Source organism: Rhinolophus sinicus, chromosome 8 (genome assembly GCF_057876585.1).
Source record: "Rhinolophus sinicus isolate RSI-liver-muscle chromosome 8, RSI-T2T, whole genome shotgun sequence".
Taxonomy (NCBI): domain Eukaryota; kingdom Metazoa; phylum Chordata; class Mammalia; order Chiroptera; family Rhinolophidae; genus Rhinolophus; species Rhinolophus sinicus.
This window is the reverse complement of record NC_142508.1, coordinates 73,671,816-73,692,477: the sequence shown is the minus strand read 5'-3', so window position 1 is coordinate 73,692,477 and position 20,662 is coordinate 73,671,816. Positions and strand designations below refer to the sequence as shown.

At 52.0% G+C, this 20,662-nt stretch overlaps 1 protein-coding gene across 7 annotated transcripts in view; it reads left to right on the top strand.

The window, feature by feature from the left end:
• Positions 1 to 20,261, top strand: part of SLC6A2 (solute carrier family 6 member 2) — a 47,092-nt gene extending 26,831 nt beyond the window's left edge. For all 7 annotated transcript variants that reach the window (XM_074314853.2, XM_074314855.2, XM_074314856.2 and 4 more), the window contains exons 6-15: positions 5,582 to 5,716; positions 7,391 to 7,494; positions 8,711 to 8,835; positions 9,626 to 9,738; positions 11,002 to 11,130; positions 11,586 to 11,685; positions 12,640 to 12,740; positions 13,240 to 13,407; positions 15,115 to 15,186; positions 15,810 to 20,261. In XM_074314853.2, coding sequence (XP_074170954.2) covers positions 5,582 to 5,716; positions 7,391 to 7,494; positions 8,711 to 8,835; positions 9,626 to 9,738; positions 11,002 to 11,130; positions 11,586 to 11,685; positions 12,640 to 12,740; positions 13,240 to 13,407; positions 15,115 to 15,186; positions 15,810 to 15,833 — 1,071 coding nt within the window. In that variant the 3' untranslated portion in view covers positions 15,834 to 20,261. The remainder of the gene's footprint in view (positions 1 to 5,581; positions 5,717 to 7,390; positions 7,495 to 8,710; positions 8,836 to 9,625; positions 9,739 to 11,001; positions 11,131 to 11,585; positions 11,686 to 12,639; positions 12,741 to 13,239; positions 13,408 to 15,114; positions 15,187 to 15,809) is intronic.
• Positions 20,262 to 20,662: the final 401 nt, after the last annotated feature.

Here is a 20,662-nt window from a genome sequence, read left to right as displayed (position 1 = left end):
GAGACACATGTGTGTACCCCTCTTTAAATAAACATTCAGTGGTCTCAAACTATAGACACTATTATATGGCTTGCTTTTTTTTTTTTTAAACTTTATCTTGAAGATAATTTCACATTAGGTAGTCAAGTTGCATTTTAACAGAAATACAAACTGTGGGTTTTTCACTGTTATTAAATCAATTTAGGGGGTCTCCACAATTAAAAAAAAAAATGAACCAGGCTAGATAGTAATAACAGAGTGCATCACACATAGTAAAGTAAGAGCTGTCTTGTGGACTTTGTGTTTTCAGTTACAGCATCTATGTGTTTATGTGTATTTTGTCTCAATATAGAAGGTATTTCTTATCATGAGTTCTCATGGTCAGAGTTACTACATTAGCGGAAGAAGTTTTTTCAGCTGAGAGGGTCTGCAAAGAGGGCAGCATCTGGCCTAGGTCTCTAAGGACAGATGCAGGTAGAGATGGAGTGGAGAGAGGGGGTTTTCAATGGAAGGCGCTGCCTGAGCAAAGCCACGCAGGTGCGGCACCCCCAGGCCAGCCTCGTCCAGCCTCACTGCACCTTTCCTGCGGATCAGGGCCAGCGCTCTCCTGGTCTCCTTAGGCCAAGAACTGAAGAAGATGTCTGCATCTTACTACTGTTTCTGGCCGCTACAGCCTTCTAATATTGCACCCTGAGATTAAGTTCCCTGCAGCCATGCCAGAGAGGTAGAGCCCACCCCACCCAGGTTAGCACTGGACCAGGCCAGAGCCGGACTTGTCTGCAGGGAGAGTGATGCTAAAGAGAGAAGGGGCAGAGTGCTCTCCTCCCTCTTTCAAAGGCACCTTTGGGGGAGTCGTCCCCTCCCCAGAGGCGAGTAATGAGGGACGTAGCAGGAGTGCTACCCTCCCGAAGCCCCCCAGCGGGAAACACGTCAACAGAAACCACAGCCCACATTTGCGTAAGTCTCCCAGTCCATGGGGAGGGGCTTTGCTTGGGACATTCTTGTTCCCTGTCTCTAATTGTTTTTATAAACTGGCTCATGAGAAAAACAAGAGCATTGCTTATTTATTCCAGATTGCATCTGGAACGCGACTCGGAGCTTTTCTTAGTAGGCTTGCACAGCCAGAGAGGGGCCTGAAATGAATTGCAAATGTTCACACTTCCCGACTTGGCAAGTAAAAGCTCTGCGTCTGGGAAGATGTGTGACTCCACAACCAGCAGCTGGGATGGTGGGGAACAGGGTGCAGTCTGAACAGGGGAAAGGGAGGGCTTACCCCAGACCACACAGTGTGACCTTGGCACACTGACCACCTCAGGGTAAAGGGTGGAGGTCTGAGTCAGGAGTTAGCCCCAGGGAGCCCGGCCAGTGTGTGCACACCACTGCTTCCCATCCTGCCTGCCTCCCCCATCTCAGTCCTTGGCTGAACTGGCCCTTGGCAACTACAAGCCCAGCCAGCAAATGTGGAGCCGGAAGGTACTCAGGGTCCATCTACTCCAGCCTGGGTCTTGTACAAATGGGGCAACTGGGGCTTAGAGAAGGGCAGTGTTTCATAGCCATCTGTAGCATGGCTAGGACTTGAACCTGAGTCTCAAATATACAGGAGGGTGAGTGATAGAGCACATGGCCTTGTGGTCAGATCCAGGCACCATCACGTCCTACTGGGTGACATCAGGATTAGTGACGCTCGCTACACCTCAGTGTCCTCACCTGCAAGCAAAGTGGGGGCACGTAATGATCGCGCCAGCTTCTAGGGCTGTTGGCAGGTGGCGTGAGAGGTCCCCAGTGCAGGGCTGGCAGACAGAAATTGCTCATTAAATGATCCTTGTCTGCCTGTCTTTGTCCCTTTCTTAACCACCCCCCCTCCAGTGCTCTGCTCCCCACCTCAGTGGTTTACAAACTCTGCCGACTTCCTGTGGGGCTGGAAGGGAGGTGCGAGCCCAGGCTCCCACCTTCTCTGTTCCCACTGTTGGACAAAACTTTTAGAAATATTGGACTCCTTTATGCCTGGAGAGAAATCAAGGCAATAGAACTGGCCAGGGTCAACCACCAAGCTCTAACCACTTTACTGCCAGGTTTGGGGCTCTTTGGGGCATGAGAAAAGACAGAATACCTCTTGCATTGTGGCAAAGGTGCTGGGGTTGAGGAGAGAGAGAGACAGACCAATTCAAAGTAAACCCGAGTTCTAGAATATTTAAGTAGAAAGGTCATTGTGTTACTGTTGACTTCAAGTCATAATTCTAGCCAAGTCTTCTCACTCATGTGTCAAGACAGGCTGGTCCTGCCTTGTTTTCATGACTCAATTGGACCCAGTTACAATGACCAGCGTCATTTGCATATGGGCAATGAATGAGCTAAAAAATTCACCGCTCAGTGTTTTCTTGAGTAACGTCAGTGCATACCCCTCACCCCATAAATCTTAGTATGTCTTCATTATTAGTGCAAATATCCCTAGAGCCCAGTTCCGAGGATTACAAATTCTAAATCATCGGAGGTTAAATTCACGCAGTTTGTAGGGATGAAGCATGTGCATCTATCATCTGTGGTAGAGAAGACCTCAGAGGAGGCTCCGAGCAGTGCTTCTCAGCCTCTCATGCGTGTAAGAATCCCATGGAGGCTTGTTAACACTCAGAGTCCTGGGTCCCGCCTTGAGAATGTGATGCTGTGGGATGGGAATTGCACGTCTGACAAGCTCCCGGAAGGTGCCGATGCTGCTGCTCCGTGGGCCTCACCTCGACCCGGCAATCCTTTGCCTAGGACCTGGATCCCTAGCAAGGCTTGCACACCTGCAATGACAGGGGCCTCACCACCATACTAGGCAGCTTATTTCCTCTTTAGAGATCTCTATTCATTAGAAAGTTCTTCCTTTTATGGAGCCAAGATCTTTCTCATAGTGATTGTCAGCCATTGAGTTTGGCACCTTGGGACCACGCAAATTGTAACCTGTGCCACAGAAACACAAGGTGGAGAAGAATTTGGATTTGAGGTCAGAGAATAGTGATCTCCCTTGGGGACTGATGTTGACACGTCCCCAAACCAGTGGGCTTCTCATTGTTCTCATCTCATGCTCAAAGACAGACCAGGTTTGGCTTCTCATGGCCAAAGAGGCACGGCAAGTTGAAATTTTGAGAGCAGAGAAGCCTGGGGTGGAGATGACCCAGTCCAAGTGTCCCCTCTCTTTGCCCAGTATGCATAGCGGTCACATGTGTGCCTGAGCGAGCTAGTGGCCAAGGACACAAGAGCCTCCCTTTTAACACAAGATCTTAGGCAGCAGAGTTCCCTTCTGCTCTCGATTCTGGGACCTTTCAACAAGACTTAGATGGTTTCCTTTGAACACGTGTGCATGGACGAGGCAAACTCGCTTTTCTTGATGTTTGAATGCAGTCAGGGTCACCTCCGTCATGCCCCGTTGTGCTCCTTGGGGCAAGTGAATCCACATTGGAGCCTGAGGCATGGCCGACACAGGGCTGCCTCCAGACCCCAGGGGACAGTCCTTAGGTCAGACCAGGGGATGTCATTGTTTTGATGGGTGGAGTGTTGTTTTCTTGGTGCTCTGCTGGGCCTGCAGCTGTTGAAAGGAGTTATAGGGGAACAGCAGTTGGGACCCAAAAAGACTATGTGACAGCTCCTCCTTGTGTCTGTCACCACGGAGTTAGGCCTGCGCGTCCCAATTTGGGAAAATAAATCCAGGATTAATGTGAGGCCATCCAGAGACAATGACTTTGCTTTCTAAGGTATGTCTTCCTCCTCATTTGCTTTTGGCAATTCGCCCTCCGTGCCCCTGGGCCCCTGAAAGAACAGAAAATAGAATTTAAAGCTCATAGCAGCAAAGACTATCCCCCCCCCCCCACCGTGTAATGACAGTGATGCAACAGAGGAGACTGTTTCCTCTGCCAATTCCCTCAGAAGATATGTCCAACCATTGATGCATTTAATTACTCCTGGACTTATTTGCTCTTTCATTCACTTATTCTTTTACTTACTCTTCAACTAACTTAGTCATTCACTAACTTTCTAATTTATCACTGACCCAGTCATCTATCATCTATCTATCTATCTATCTATCTATCTATCTATCTATCTATCTGCACTCAACCAGGTACTTACCTAACCATCCATCTATCCACTTAACCAACTACCTAACTATCCAACCATCCATGCATCCATCCATCCATCCATCCATCCATCCATCCATCCATCCATCCATCCATCCATCCAACCATCCATCCAACCATCCATCCATCCATCCATCCATCCATCCATCCATCCATCCATCCAAGCATAAGTTCATCAATCCCATCATTCACCTATACAACTGTCAAGTCATTCGTCTACTCACCCAACCACCATTTTTTTAAACACCCATGTGTGCCGTGTGCTGGGGACACAATTTGAAAACTATGGGGATTTTGCTTCTAAGGAGCGTATGGTCTGGTGGGAAAGCAGATGAGGAGGATAAATCCCAGTCCTTGGACATAGCCGGGAAACATATGACTTTTCTTTCTGCCTCTCAGTTTTTGTGTTGAGCCCATATCTAAACTTTACCCTCAGACCTGTTTCGGGGCTTCTGTTTTTCCTCTAGGGATGTGTGAAGATTCTTGGGGCTGCCAGTGTCAGGACTTTGGGAGGAAGGGCCATCTGGCCCTTAAGTTATGTGTCCTCTTGTGTCTCACTGAGTCTTCCTTGGGGCTGGTTCCCCCAGCCCTGAGCAGATGTTCTGCGGGGGGTACGTCTTCTTTCTGCACTGCTGAACTCCTTGGTGACAGGACCGTGGCTGCCTGGATCAGTGATTTTTAACTTTGCACATTTACCTCACCAGGGGCAGCTTTGAAAACATACTGAAGCATAGGCCCCACCCCAGACCAACTGAATCAGAAAGTCCAAGAATGGGATCTGAACTTTGACAGGTTTATTTATAACTTCCCCAAGAGTATTCTAGTGTGCATTCGAGGGTGTGGGGGACATTGAGGAAGCAAACACAACCTACCCTCTCCCCACCTTCCTTCTGTGTTCTTCTGCCTTGGGCAGGATGGGGGGCGGGGCTTCTCTCTTTAGTCTGGGGACAGCCTCTTCCCTTACGTGTTTCCGAACGATGCCGTTGAACGTGCCGCAGACACATATCCACTAAGATGAAGAAAGGTCAGAGATTTCTGCCCAGCCATTCCCCTCCTGGGACCCTGAGCTTCGGGGGACGAGGTGCTTGAATGAGGGTAGAGGACGGGAGAGAAGAGGGCATACGGGTGGGTGTACTTGGTTCTCCCTGGACCAACTTGAACATCAGGAGAGGCGGCTTGTGGAGGACGAAGCGTCAGGTGCTGTGAGAAGCGGGTCTAGGTCCTCGCACCCTGAGCTCCGACGGCGGCGCTGTGCCTGCCCAGGGCCGCTGCCTCCCGCTCGGTCAGAGCTGCCTGCGGGTCTGTTCACTGCGTCCTGGAGTCTGGCCCAAAGCCTGGCCTAGAGATGGAGCTCATGGCCTGTGGCCTGTGCTGGGGAGGGGGCAGGGTGTGACTGGCTCCAAAGGAGAGGCCTGTGCCCCACCCCACCTCAAGCTGTCACCAGGCTGAGGGCAGAGCCAGGCTCTGACAGCGAGTCTGCTCCCTGCCAGGTGGTGTGGATCACGGCCACGCTGCCCTACTTCGTGCTGTTCGTGCTCCTGGTCCACGGCATGACGCTGCCGGGCGCGTCCAACGGCATCAACGCCTACCTGCACATTGACTTCTACCGCCTGAAAGAGGCCACGGTCGGTGCCGGGGACCACCCATAGGCCGGGCTTGGGAGGGTCCTCGCGGCTGGCAGGGACAGCAAATCTGCTCCCAGCTCTGCCCCAAACTTCCAGCGCAGCCTGGGACGGGCCTTCCCTCCCTGGGATGCAGCTTCTCCACCAAGGCCAACTGGATTTACAACTGCAGGCCTCCATCAGCCCATCCAGCTCTGAGGGGCTGGGATTCGGTGTCCATTTAGTGGCCGTCCTAGACCCCTCTTTTCAAGGAGAGCAATACTCTGTCCTGGGTCCCTATCCCTGCCCTGTTCCATGGCCCCTAAACCACCCCAGCCACCCCTGTCCTATCCCCAGTCCTATTGCCACTTTCTGGTTCCCAACCCGGGCCTTTGCCACTGTCCTGTAATGATGGATAAAGGCCAGCATCAGCCACAGGGAGACCTGGACCCTGCTGACTCTGCCCCCCATAACCCCCTCCAGCTCCCTCACTGTCCTGTCCAGAGACACAGATTATAATGAAAGGGGGCGAATTTGGAGTGGAATCCCAAGTAGTGGGGTAGACACAACCCTGGAGGTACCCAGTGCCTTGAGCGTCTTCAAATCATGGCTGAGATGATTTCCACGCTCCTCCCTCGGGCCCACCTCAGTGGCAACACCTCAGCATTTCCCCTGACGATTCCCAAAGGCTTCTTCGCACTCTCTTTGAACCCGCGATGATCCTGGCAACATAGGACTAGGAGGGACGTCTCAGTACGTACCTCCCTTAGTTATGACGTCCCAACACACCACAGTGTTACAGCATAGGAACCAAGAGAAAAACCTGTTTTCTTAGCAGAAAGATAACGCACATGAGGCACGAATCAGCCTCGTAAAACGTCAGACTTTCGTTTGTTCTGCACGTGTTGAAGTATCCTATGTTTTTCCAACAAGTAGAAACTGAGCCTGGGTACTGTCTCAAGCAGCAGCTCTGTGTTCCTCCATCAGATTGTCTCTCTCATTATATCCTCTGCTTGCAAAGTAAAGGAGCCTAGAACAATGTGAGTGGGGAAATGACAGAAACCTCAGAAATCCGAATGGCAGCTCTTAGTTCGGGTGGGCTAGGTATAATTATTCCCATTATAAAGACGAGGAAACAGATACAAAGAGGAAAGAGGTGAAATTGGCCAGGGCCAGACCATGAGGCAGAGAGGTTGGAGAGGGGCTCATACCTCCAGGCTTTCAGCCATGTGCTTTCTTCACCCAAAAGGTGGAATAAATGAATTCCATTGGCCCCCAGGAGTCACCACTGTGTGGGTTGATAGAAGCTTCTAGAAATCACATTCCTTTCTGAAGTTGTCATTTCCATAACTCCTGAGATTGTCTTAAGCCTTTGCTCTCAGTCCATCCACATTCCAACCTAGAACTGCTACTTTATTAACTTTCTTTGACAATCAAGACATCAAACTGAGCCAGTAAGTCCCTCCAGGGTGAGCTCACTGATGACCACTCAAGGCCGGGAGATGCGAGGGAGACCCCAGCCTGTCTATTTCGTACAGGCTCTGGGGGTGGGAAAGGAGTCGCATGGCTGCCACTTCAGGCTCAGACCTTGTTTCCTTGGGTCTGAGCATCCCTGCGGTGTCCCAGCCCTTCTGGAGCCGTACGGTGGTCCCAATCCCGAGGAAGCAGAAGGTGATGACTTTTGTCTGCTCATCTCAGGTATGGATTGACGCTGCAACTCAGATATTCTTCTCCTTGGGGGCTGGATTTGGAGTCTTGATTGCATTTGCCAGTTACAACAAGTTTGACAACAACTGCTACAGGTGAGATCCTTCTCAGGGCTCTGGAAAGCTGTAAATCCTGGGGCTGGACCCTTGCAGGGATGGGGGAGAGGGCGCTGGTGTGGGAGAAGTCAACTCTCCTTCCTGGGTTTCTTCCTCTGTGAAATGAGGCACCATCCCGGACATTCCATGAACTCTGACAGGCCCCCTGGGGGTCCCGATGAACTCAGGACACTTCTGATTTCAATTCAGGACACTTCTTAAACAGATACAAGGTGAGGGGCTGGGAACGTGGAGGCCACTAGTGCTGGGAGATCATAGTGGTGGTAGCTGGGACACGGGGACACTGGGGCTTTCACAGCAGACAGCACGACTCGTCTGTTCATCCGATGCCCAGACAGGCAAGGGTAAATGTCCAGGCCGGTCCTGTGAGGGGTGAGGGCCTGGCAGGGTCAGAGGTAAGACCGCAGGGCTGTTAAGAAGGCTGCACACACAGGGCAGCAGTCAAAGAACCACCGCGCTTCAGTGAGCACTCAGTGCTGCCCCCTGCTGGCCGAGGGCTGTGAGCGCCTCAGACACGAGCCCAAACTGGGCCTGCCTCCATCACTCTCCGTCAGAGGCCTAAGACAGAATCACACCCCCGCTGGTACAAGACAGAGTAGGATGGATGCATAGCAGCGGGGCAAGCTCCCGGAAGACTAAGGAAATGGGGTGATCAACGCTCTGACAGGATCAGCCAGTGCACGGAGGTGAGTCTGAGGTGAGCCTTGGAGGCCAGGTCTGTGACAGATGGACAGGGAATGGATGACACGCATGTTAGGGGACAGCACCAGCCAAGCCAGGGAGATCATTTGGTTGTGGGCCAGCAAGCTGCCTGGTTTGATTTGTTCAAAGAGTGTGTGTTGGGGACTCATGGAAAATGAGCCTGGAAGGAAGGTTGGGTCATCTTAGCAAAGGTCTTGAACGCCTGGGTGAAAGAGGTTGGGAGGCACTGGGTGGGAGCCATGGAAAGTTTGTTGAAGAAAAAGGATGGTGACTCCATTTCCCAACAAGAAATTGATACCAGACTCTGGACTCAAGGTATTTCCTCCAGAAGTTGTTGAATTATTCCTGACCAATTATGGGAAGGTGCTGGGCTCCACGGGGCAGCAAGGAAACAGAAAGCATTTGAAGCTGCGACTCCCACAGATGGTCCAGTGGTCAAAGAGCAGGGCGGGGGAGAAAGGCAACTTGAACTAACCGTGCTTCTCTCCCCCAGGGATGCCCTGCTGACCAGCACCATCAACTGTGTCACCAGCTTCGTCTCCGGGTTTGCTATCTTCTCCATCCTCGGTTACATGGCCCATGAACACAAGGTCAACATTGAGGACGTGGCCACTGAAGGTGGGTGGGCTGAGATGGGAACCCCACCCCATTCGTGGCTCCGTGGCTCTCTAGTGGCTGTGGGACTGAGCGGGCTGGACACGGAGGTTTCCAAACCGCCCATGTGATGGACCCTCTTTGAGTGTGTTGGTGGGAATTCCAGGCAGCACTGGGCCCTGCGTGTGTAACAGAACTTTCCTCTGAGTCTGACTGGGCAGGATGGATTTTGGAGCATCCACTCTATGCCAGCCCCATGCTGAGTGCTTGACATACCTTCATTTAGTTCTCACAAGTGAGAGTGTGAATAGACCCATTTTAATGATGAGAATGCTGAGACTTAGGCTATGTAAGTTGCCCAAGGTCACCCAGCTAGTGAGCAACGGTGGCAGCCCTCAAGCCCTGACCAATCCCACTTCCTCCCCACTTCTTCCCATATTCTTATGGCCACAAAGAAGCTGATACCTGGGGAGGGGCCACATCTGATAGATTCTGAGGACCACAGGTTTGAGAGGAAGAGGACCCCTCATGGTGTGTAGGAGGTGGGGTTCGCAGCATGTAACCCATAGCCCCCAGGCGAGGCGCTGATCTCTGCTCTGGCTGCTGGAGGCCAACCTCCTGGTGAGTGCTGGTGAACTGCGAGCTGCAACTGGCTTCGTCTGTCGTCTTCAGATCCTGGTTCTCTCTGTCCACCCAGGACGGACCGAGTGCCATGGCTGACCTGGGGCTGGTTGGGCCTCAGAATGTTCTCCTGTCACCTGCAGCTCAGACTGGCAGTCCCAGCCTTTGAGGAGATTGCTGATGTTTCTTACAGGAGCCGGCCTCGTCTTCATCCTGTACCCGGAAGCCATTTCCACCCTGTCGGGATCCACGTTCTGGGCTGTCGTGTTCTTCATTATGCTCCTGGCTCTGGGAATCGACAGCTCAGTGAGTGACCCTGCTCAGGATATCCCATCCCCCCCACAGCCCTGGGCCTGACCCCACCACATACACACACACTGCTCCGCAGAAAGTTCCCACCATTGGAACCGCTGGTGAATAGTTGTTTCCAGAAGGTTCTATTTAAATGCAAACAAGGAAGTAAGTCCTCACTCAAAAAAGCGAGACTTAGGTCAAAGCCAAGCACCAATAGAAACCCACTGGAATCATGGACACCCACCCCAGAGGGACCTCAGATAGGCAGCCCACTACTCTCCTTCTGCAGATGGGGAAACTGAATTCAGAGAGGGTGTGGATGGAACTCCTGTTCTCCAGCCAAACACTCTTCCCATTATATTTCCTCATCAACAACCTACAAAAACGCTTTGAGCCTCATTTGTGTCTTAGAATCTTTTGTTATCCACGTGTTAAGATTCACCCCACTGGCCTCTTTTTATGTCTATGTCTATTCGTATATCGTGCCTGGAAGTCTGCAAGAAGTCATAGAGTGGGGCTGGCAAATAGGCGTCCTCTCACTGCCTTTTCTTTTCAGTCGGTAGATCTGCCAGGAGCAGTGTGTTAAGAAGGGTTCTGAGGCGGTTTCCCGACACGTAGGAAGGAGCACTGGTTGCGATGAGCAATGTCTGCCAAGGGTAGAGGCGACATGCGTGAGGCTGAGTGGTGGCAAGCATGCAGCCTGTCTGCCACCCTAGCCTTGGGTATCACTTAGCAAACACACGATTATTACTCAGTTGAGGCCATAAACAATCAGTGTGCCCCTAGCTGTGGGCCAGGGGGCCCTTTCACGCTCTGAGAGTGGAGTTTGAGGTGACCACTTTGCTTGATAATGAGAAAGGCAGCCAACATCCTTATCAGAAGCTGCTGCCCCAAGTTCTTGCCGCTAAGAAGCCCTCCTTTGGTAGCTGTGTCCAGAAAGCTCTGATCTACTTGCAAACGTATTACATGGGAGTTTTGGCATTTTACCCCTATCTGCTCCCCAGCACCCACTCAGGCTGAGTGAGTGGGACAGGGGACAGGTACCTGTTGATTAGGGGGAGACAGAGTTAACTCTTCACCCTCCCCCACGTAGTTTCTGGGCTCTGAGTTTGGTTGAGAACAGAGCAGAAGCGGGGTGAGATTTCTCAAGAGCATCAGGGCAGCTGCCGGGGTGCCTGAGTCCCAGGCTGCAGGAGGTCTGAGGGAGCCTGGGGCCTGAGACGGGGGTACTGGGGGCCCCCCCTTCCTGCACCCTACCCTGCCTGGTTCTCTCAGATGGGAGGCATGGAGGCGGTCATCACGGGCCTGGCCGACGACTTCCAGGTCCTGAAGCGCCACCGGAAACTCTTCACATTTGGCGTCTCCTTCGGAACCTTCCTTCTGGCCCTGTTTTGTATCACCAAGGTGAGGAAGGGTGGGCTCTGGGTCACCTGGAGATTGTGGGGCTGCATTTCAATGGAGTCAGATGTTCGCAGTCTGGGAGCTGGGTGGCAGAGCCAGAGTGGGCTCCAGGGAACCACGGCAGGACCTGCATCCATTGTCATCTCCCACCTCTGAGCCTGAGGCTCTCCAGGCAACCCTCTTAATGGCTTATTGCTTTGAGGGGCAGCAAAAGGCCCTTTGAGACCCATATCTCACTTTTTACCGGCTGAAATACCCACCCTCAGACCCTGTGACTCTGAAGGCCTTTGTTAGGATGCAAATATGTAACATCTATGCAGTAGCGCCACAACCCACCGTTCTCAAACTGGGTTCTGTGTGTGGGGGACAGGGGATGGACAGGTACGTTGTGATGGATGTAACCGCCAGTGGCCATGTCCAGCCAAGGTGGCCTCAGGCTTTCTCCCTCCATGCCCCAGGGTGGAATATACGTGCTGACCCTGCTGGACACGTTTGCAGCGGGGACCTCCATTCTATTTGCTGTGCTCATGGAAGCCATCGGTGTCTCCTGGTTTTACGGTACGTGCTGGGCCCTGAGCGTGTGGAAAAGCCTTGGCCCCCTGTTTTCCTGGAGCCGTGTCACCTGGGGAGCAAAGGGGCATCCATTTCCAGAGCAGTCACTGGCTGGTTCCAGACTTGAGCCAATTCCTTATCGGGGTGGCTCTCCAAGCTCTCGGCTCATCTTTTCATGAACCCCCTTTAACAGGGGCTGTGAGTAGCTCAGAGGAAGCGGCCCTCCCTGGGCCATGTAACTCATTCTAGAGTCGGGTTGCCACATGTAGCAAACACAGTACAAGACACCCAGTTACACTTGAATTTCAGATAAACAGTGCATAATTGTCCCAAACAGTGCATGTCCCAAATAGTGCATGGGACGTACTTAATTAAAATATTTTTCATTGTTTATCTGAAATTTAACTGTAAGCAGTTCCCTATGTTTTATCTGGCAAACTTATTCTGGAGCTGAACGGGAGAATGTGTTACTAAGTGTCACATGTGCTGTCACTGATTGTTTTTTCCCCACGTGTCACATCAAGTGTTAGTGCTGTTCCCACTCTTCTACCCATCAGAAAGACTCGGTGTGAGCCTGTGCTCTTCTAGGAGACCAGAGTCAGGGCAAGGGCTGTATCCACAGTCGTCATCGTTCAGGAGAGGGAACGAGAGGGAAAGTCCAGGCTCTGGAGTCAGGCTGACCTGGCAGGATAACCTGGGACAAGTCCCCTCCCCTCCCAAGCCCTGTCTCCCTCTGAAAAATGAGTTGGGGTGGCACACAGGTGACACCATCCCTGAGTGTGTCCTCTCCCCTGTTCTGAACCAGCCAAGTGCCCCTCCCAGGTTTCCTAAGTGCCAGGGCTTCACTGTCTTGCCTCACTGACCTGCTCTCTGCCTGGGCCCAGACCCTCGTGGGAGGGCAGCAGGGCACAGCCTAGGGCTCTGTGGCGGCTGCCGTGACAGGCCTGCCTGTGTGCGCAGGTGTGGACAGGTTCAGCAACGACATCCAGCAGATGATGGGGTTCAAGCCGGGCCTGTACTGGAGACTGTGCTGGAAGTTTGTCAGCCCAGCCTTCCTCCTGGTATGTAGTGTGGTCAGGGCGTCCCGGGCGGGGGCTGTGTCCCAGGTGGGGTGTGCTGGGTAGATTTGCTTCTTAGGGGAGGAGGTTCTGGGATGCAGAGTCCTGGTCGTGCAGACGGGCCCCTCAGGATGCTCAGGCCTGAATGGGCTTCCAGCTCAGTGGGATCCCCAGCCTGGGGCCAGGGCCTGGGGGTGGGGGAGGGGCTGTGTGTGCCCCCCCCAGGCCCAGCTCCAACGACACCTTTCTGCTCTTCTTTTCTCACTCCCGTTGTCTTTGTCTCCTTTTGTGACCATCTACTTCTTGAATTCTTCTCTCGTCTCCGTCTCCTTTCTCTTCCCCTCCTTCCTGTGTCCACTCCCTGTAATGCGTCTCGCATGCCGCTCCCCACTTCTTCCTGATCTGCCTGCCTCTCTCCCTCCATCCCACCCCCTCCCTTTGCCCCCTCCCTGCTCCTGGTCTCTGGTCTCTGTCTTCCTTCTGCCCCCCCCCCGCCCCCCAGTTTGTGGTGGTGGTGAGCATCATCAACTTCAAGCCGCTCACCTACGACGACTACATCTTCCCGCTCTGGGCCAACTGGGTGGGCTGGGGCATCGCGCTCTCCTCCATGACGCTGGTCCCCGCCTACATCGTCTACAAGTTTCTCAGCATACGGGGCTCCGTTTGGGAGGTAAGCGCTGGGCCGGCTTCGGGAAGGGTGGGGGGCAGCGTGGGAGGGGGCGTCTGAATCATTCCTGTCGGGGTGACAGAGGGGAGGCAGAAGGACACAGACACTAGGGTCAGACAGACGCACCATGTTGTATCGCCGTGAACCTCAGTTTCTGCATTTGTAACCTGGGGATCATAACACGGACCTTGAAGGGGAAAAGTGTGTTTCGCAGGGTGCCTGGCAGGTGGGAGACGCTCAACACGTGTTTCCTGCCATTGTGTTATACGTCACGTGCACTGTGTCCCCCTACTGCGATTCCTACTGTTACTTACGTGAGAAGGTGACACTTAGCCCTGTAACCCTCGAAAGATGAATAAGGCGAAAGCCTTAATGGGCCCGTTCCCGTGCCTCTTTTGGTTTGTCACGGCCCCAGCAGCCCCAGTTCTCCCTGTTGAGCTCACTGTGACCTGTTGTCTTGGCTTTTACCTGCCTCTTTCATGAACCTGAACCTGATCAGCCTAAACCGGAGATCTCCAACCTGTATTTTCTTCTCTTATATGCATTGTGTATGCACACGTATGTGGATAAGTATTGGGGAAATACCGTTTTTCCCCGAGAATAAGACTGGGGCTTATATTAATTTTTGCTCCATCAGGGCTTATTTTCAGGGGATGTCTTATTTTTTCATGTACAACAATCTACATGTAATCAAATACAGTCATGTCATCTTCTGGAACATCGTCATAACGTACTAAATGTGTCCATCTGGCTGAGATCTTAACTGGGGCTTGTTTTCGGGGAATTATTTTGGGGGAAACACGGTAGTGCCCTTTACTCTGAAATTACATCTTCCCTCCTCTTTGGTTGTTCAACTGCCCCGTCATTTATAAATAGTGGGATGGTCTTTTCCTCCCACCCTCACTATGCAAGATACAGATTTCGTTCCTTGATCGCTTTGTCCACTCGCTTCATAGGTCATTGTTGAGGGTCTGCACGGCCCAGGCCATGTTCTAGGCACAGGCAGAACGTCCTGGAGCTCACATTCTAAGGAGGGGACAGATGAACAAATGAGGGCGTAAGGGAGCAGCCACACAAGAACTTAGGGCAGAGGGGCCAGGCAGGGCTGTGTGCGCCCCTCCCCCAGTTCCTGTGCTGTGTCCATGAAACCTGTCTGGGAGCCTCTGGGTCACCTGGAGAGTTCGTGTTCTGTGAGCTCCTCCCAGACGTGGGAACTAGGACCTGCTACCAGCTTCTTACTCTTCACATGTGGGGAGCGGGGAGGACTTCCCTCCACCTGGTTATCAGTCACTGATTCCAGACACAGTCCCTGAGTCCAGCCGTGTCCGAGGCCGGCCCCGATCCCTGGCAGGGCCAGTCCTACCTGCTGTGCTCTCACTGTGCTCCGGGCAGGACTCACTCCCATCATGGTTGGTTTGTCCAATGCCTGTCCCTCCCATGTGCTGTGAGCTCCTCCAAAGCAGAGACTGTGGGTCTCAACTCTGGCTCCCCAGGGTCTGACCGCAGCCGTTGGCTCAGTCGACATTTGCTGGATGAATGACACAGTAAACTGACCAGGGTGGGGCATGCTTTGTATGGACCTCACATGCTGTCCCTGGGGGACTTCAGGGCCTAATAGCAGGTGGCCCTTACCTGGGGGTGCCTGCTGGGCCCCAGGGAAGGTGTCCCTGGGTCTAGCTGAGGCCTCCCCACTTCTCTGTCCTCTTACAGAGACTGGCCTATGGCATCACACCTGAGAACGAGCATCATCTGGTGGCCCAGAGGGACGTCAGGCAGTTCCAGGTGGGTGCAGCCTGGAACACACAGGGTGGGGGCCCTGGGGAGGGTCCTAGCTGCTCCCTGCTATGAGCTGGATGCCCAAGGCAGGACCACATGCCACACACCAGAAAACCAAGAGCGGCCGTGGGCAGTAGCCCACAGCTGTGTGGTGTTAGGAATAGGGGCGGGGCCCGTCCTCTGCCTCCCGCCACCTCCACTCACCTCTCTGCTCCTTGGTGCTGGAGTGCCGTAGCATTATTCTCCCACTATGAGTTGTCACCATGGAGTGTCACCAAACAAGGCTGAAGATTCCTTATCTTGAAAGAAGCGCTGCAGGTACCTCAGTCACTCTGTGAACTGAGTCCTACCTTTTTCGCCTTAAAAAACGTCCAGGGCGGGGGGTGGGGAGGGTCCCAGTGAGCCCCCTGCTTCAGAGTTGCTGTGTGACTTTGAGAAGGGTCCTTTGCCCTCTCTGGGGCTCAGTGACAGTTAGGGACTCCGCCTGCATGCTCTCTGGGGTCTTTGAAGGGAAGGGGCTGTTTTCTGCCTCCTCTGGGCTTCTTGCTGCCATTGTCAGCCGGCCCTGGGTCCTCCTGTCCCAGCCTGGCTCGGCCCTGGCATTAAGGCCTGACCACCTTTCCCTGCAGTTACAACACTGGCTGGCCATCTGAGCCTGGCCCGAGGGGGAGCCCCACCGCGCCACCGGCCAGGCCCAGCGTCTGCCTCAGCGCCGCCGGACGCTGCCTTGGGAGTCCTCTCCTGGAAGATGCTTGTCTCTACCCTCTTCCTCTCGTCCCAGTTACAAATGATTTCAGGATCTGGTTTTCCTTTACTTCTGTTCATCGGGCCTGGGAGCTGTGAGCTTGGATTGGGGAGCCCCGAGGGAAAAGAGGCGAGGAGGGAACAGGAAAATTGACTTCTGTTGAACCTCTTTTGTTTTGGGGATGTTTCACCTACGTCGAGAACTGGCCTAAGCTGAGTCCATGGCTCGGGCAGAATTCCCCACCATGTCTGTTTGTCTTTTGGGCCACAGAAGAAATCCTCAGTCCACCCCTTTGGAAGGAGGGTGCTGCTCTTGGTCAGACACCACGAAACCAAACACTAAGAAAAAGTCCAGCTGAGTTTTTTTGTTTTGTTTTTGTGGGAGGTACATGGATCTTGTCCCTCCTGCCCTCTCTCCCCAGTTGCCCTCTGGTGTCTGAACCGTGGTCGGGGAGGTTGGCTTCACCTGTCCCTGTCGTGAAGTCCGTGGAGCAATGTTTTAGGGGGTCAGGAGCAGAAACCGTCTTAGTTATTTTTCACTTTCACTAACCTGAGTCTGATTTGTGTGTTCTGGAACATTCTTTCGGCTTCTGGTGTTCAGATGGTCCAGGGCCATGGGTGTCCCAGGGAAAAATGTAGAGGAGCCCCAGTGAAGGGAGCCCCAATGAGCAGGTTTTACAGAAGTGCCGACAAGCTCATAGAGGCCACATGTGGGTCTTGCTCTGTCAGGCTCGTGGAGCCCAGAAACCTGTCTCTGGCCTTTCAGGGAACCCAGCGAGGTCAGATGTGTGTCTACTGTCCTCATGAGACCAGCTGGGTACCCAAGGGCAGCCTCACAGCCTGTCTATTAATGTATTGTTCATGGATACCTGAGAAGTCTTTCCCTGGGAATCCCACCCAGCACGAACCAGAGGTCCTGAGTGCTGGAGAGTTGGCCCTGAAAGCTCCCTTTGTCTTTCATCATGGACTAGACTCAGCACCTTCCAGGGCAGGGTGGAACCAAGCAACCTGGTCACTGAAGTTGAGGGGACAATATTCTGAGCTGATAGTACAGGTTAGTGGTGGTGGCGGAGAATTTCTAGCTTGACTTCTGATACAGACTCCCAAGTGGTGCCCTCTGGTGGTGGAGGTGGTTAGTTTCAGCTCCTTCGGAGAGATGGTGGCATCTATTTCGGGTTTCTGTTTATGGTCTGGGTCTCTTACGACCTCATTGTAAACCTAGACGTTGTAGGTTCTTATTGTGAATGTGGGAACCCCTGTTGCAGAATCCTGGGGGGGAAAAGAGGCCTCTTCACTTCCATTGGGAGTGTAGGGAGACGTACAACCAGAAGGGCTTTGCATAAAACTAGGGTGTCACTGAGCCTGACTGATCCATCAATCGATCATGCCATCTGTGGAAGAAGGTTATGTCGGGCCAGCTGGGGGCAGGAAGATGATTTTCTGCTGAGTCAGGGCCCTTGGGTCATTCTTTGGAGAAAAGAGGGAAATCAGGAGATTTTTTTGATCTTTCCATATAAAAAGACTAGCTCAAAGTCTGAGGCAACCCAAGAGTCAGGTGGGGCCTGGGGCATCCTAGGGAGTGGAACAGTGAGGTGGGGTCTGGGAGATGAGGACAGGGTGACCTGTCACTGATGGAATCTGGCCCTGTAAGTGACTTGTAATTCCTCTCTCGCTGTTACTTTTTTTTTTTTTTTTTACGAAGCACTTTCACCCACATCGCTTCCCATCTACCCAGTAAGGACTGCAGGGCTTGTGTCTGTCTCCCCATTTCCTAGGTGAGAAAACAAAGGCCCAAAACATTGCAGTTTCTCAGCTACTAAAGGATCCAGTCCGACCCTCAAGTCAGATGTCCTCTCAGCCCACAGCGCTTTGAAATTCCCTGCTCAGTATGGTTCACCCCACCCAGGGCTGTCCTTAAAAATAAACAAAAATGCAGTCAAGGGGCCAAGGAGTATTTCTTCACAAAGAACAATGTGTTGGAAGAAGGGGAGAGGGAAGAGGCTGTAATTTACTCTTCTCTAGCTGGTTGCCCAAGAGGAAATGATTTAGCTGCTCTCCTTTGATTAAAAAAATCACTCTGGAACAGTGGGACATGAAAAGCTGAGTCTACTTGGCTGAAACGAGAGCAAAGAGTCAGGGAAACGTGTGTTAGAACAGGGACACACTTCAGAGAGAGCCTGCAGTTTGCTCTCTCCACCTGCATGTGGCCCTTGTGCCTCCATCATTTGTCCCAAAGGCAAATCAGAGATGTGGTGCTAGCTGAACCAACGGCAAACCAACGCAATGGTGCTGCCTCGTGCAGGAAGTTGGCTCCTGCGCCTGGGGTGGGGGGACCTGGGCCCTAGCCCAGGATCCCTGGGAAGGTGGGGGGACCCTGGAAGCCTTGGATGTTCTCGTGCAGGTGCTGGGAGACCTCTGGGCTCATCTACCCACGCTTAATGGAGAGGGAGTTCGTGCTGTATCTTAAGTGGTGTTTGATTTCTTTTTTCCAGCTTCTTTTTTTTTAGTAGCAGAGGTTACCCAGGAAAAGGGTGCTCCTGTGTACTGTATAATGCACTTTTGATATTTTACCAGATTTTTAAAGAAGTATTATTTTCCATGAAATGTAAAAGATCTGTTTAAGGCCATCGTGTTAACACCTACTTAATGTCTAGTTAGTTAGCGTCCACCTGTTAGTTGGTCTTCACTCAAGAGGCAAATGAGAGAAAGGAGAAAGGAGTAACCAGCCCTTGCCAAATATCCTGCCAATTAAAAGTCCCCAAAGCTGCCTTAATTCTCAGAGGGGGTTCCTGCCCGGGTGGGAGCGAGTCTCTTGCTGTAGGATCCACTTTGCAGCGGGATCCACTTTGCAGCCCTTGTAACGTGAGACTGAAGCATTCTTGCCAAAGAAGTCATTTCTTAGTAAAGAAGCCCACCACGCTCATTTCATTTGTTTATTTCTTCTGAAAGCCATGGAATGGAGAACAGAGAGGGAGTGCGGTGCGAGGGAATCAGCACAGCAGTTAGAGTTGCACAGACCTGGGTCTGCAGTGGACTGGCTGGGTTCCTGTTGAGAGCGGCTTCATCTCTTTGAACTTCATAGTTCTTTGTCTGTAAAAACAGGGGTTGGGTCAGATAATCGAAGGTCCATCCAATTAAAAACAACAAGAATATCTCCATGACAATGTTCTCATGCTAAGTTTATAGCGAAGGAAGCCCATCGTTTATGATAGGACTTCCAGAAGGAGCTGGTGACTAATAATCTGTGGAGCAGAGAAATCCCAGATTTCTGGCCTCCAGCACTTTAAATTTTTTGGACCTTCAGTACTGCTTCTTTCTCCAATATTTCTTCAACTGGTGCCAGAAACACTCCGTATTTAAAAAATGGAAGTCCAGGGGCGGACAGGTGGCTCAGTTGGTTAGAGTGCAAGCTCTGGGCAACAGGGTTGCCAGTTCGATTCCCACATAGGCAGCGAGCTGCGCCCTCCACAACTAGATTGAAGACAACAGGTTGCCGCTGAGCTTCGGAGGGGCGGGCCCAATGGCTCAGTTGGTTAGAGCGGGCTCTCAACAAGGTTGCCGGTTCAATTCCCTCATGGGCCAGCATACTGCGCCCTCCGCAACTAGAATGAAGTCAATGAGCTGCCACTCAGCTCCCGAGCAGCCAGATAGCTCAGTTGGTTAGAGCATGGGCTCTCAACCACAAGGTTGCCGGTTCGACTCCCATAATGGATGGTTGGCTGCTGTGCCCCCTGCAACTAAGATTGAACATTGGAGTGTGGGCTCTTAACCACAAGGTTGCCATTTTGACTCCCCCAAGGGATGGTGGGCTGCGCCCCCTGGAATCAACAATGGCAACTGGACCTGGACCTGAACTGCCCCCTCCACAACTAAGATTGAAAGAACAACAACTTGACCTGGATGGAGCTGATGGGTCCTGGGAAAAACACACTGTTCCCCAATAAATTTCTGTTCCCCTTCCCCAATAACAATAATTTAAAAAAATCTTTAAAATAAAGTCCAACCCTTTTGTTTTGAAGATCTTGAAGGAAACATGTAGCCATGCCCTTGTCAGTCCCAGGACCCACAGGTCTGTGGATAGGCAGCACAACTGCTGCAATCAAGAAATCACCAAAATGCTGGTGCATGTCAACTTGATCTTGGGGTGCCCATCCTCATTCCTCTGTGTCTCTACTTCTGTGTAATTAAGGACTGTTTCAATGGTGCCCTCTCTGTGTCATGGATTGTTCCAATGTCATGCAGATTTCTATATCTGGTGTGGATTTGTTTTACAGGCTGTTCTCTTCATGGAAAAAATAACTGTACAGAATAATAAAGGATATTTCCCGTGCCCTGTATCTGGTAGTGAAGTCCTTTCTGCCATGAAGGTAAAATGCTACAAATTATGTAGGGCAAATATGTTTGTCCATGATCATCCCCCAGATAGTAAAGAAGAGCTTCTGGTCATAGTGGCCCACCTTTCACCCAAGTAACTACATGTATATTTATAACCCATGATGCAGGAGACTGAAGGCAGTTAAATCTATAATCCTAGCTCTGAGATTGACACATATTTTTATTGAAATAGAAAGTGGATACCATATGACACCAGGTTAGTTATCTAGTTTTGCTTTTTAATTTCTAGGGATGAATTTCTCCATCACCCTGCATTATGATGACTTTTCATTTTAACCCACTCCACATCAAATATGCCATTTGTGTTTTGGACAATCATCCTGCAAGCTGGGCAGAACCAAGA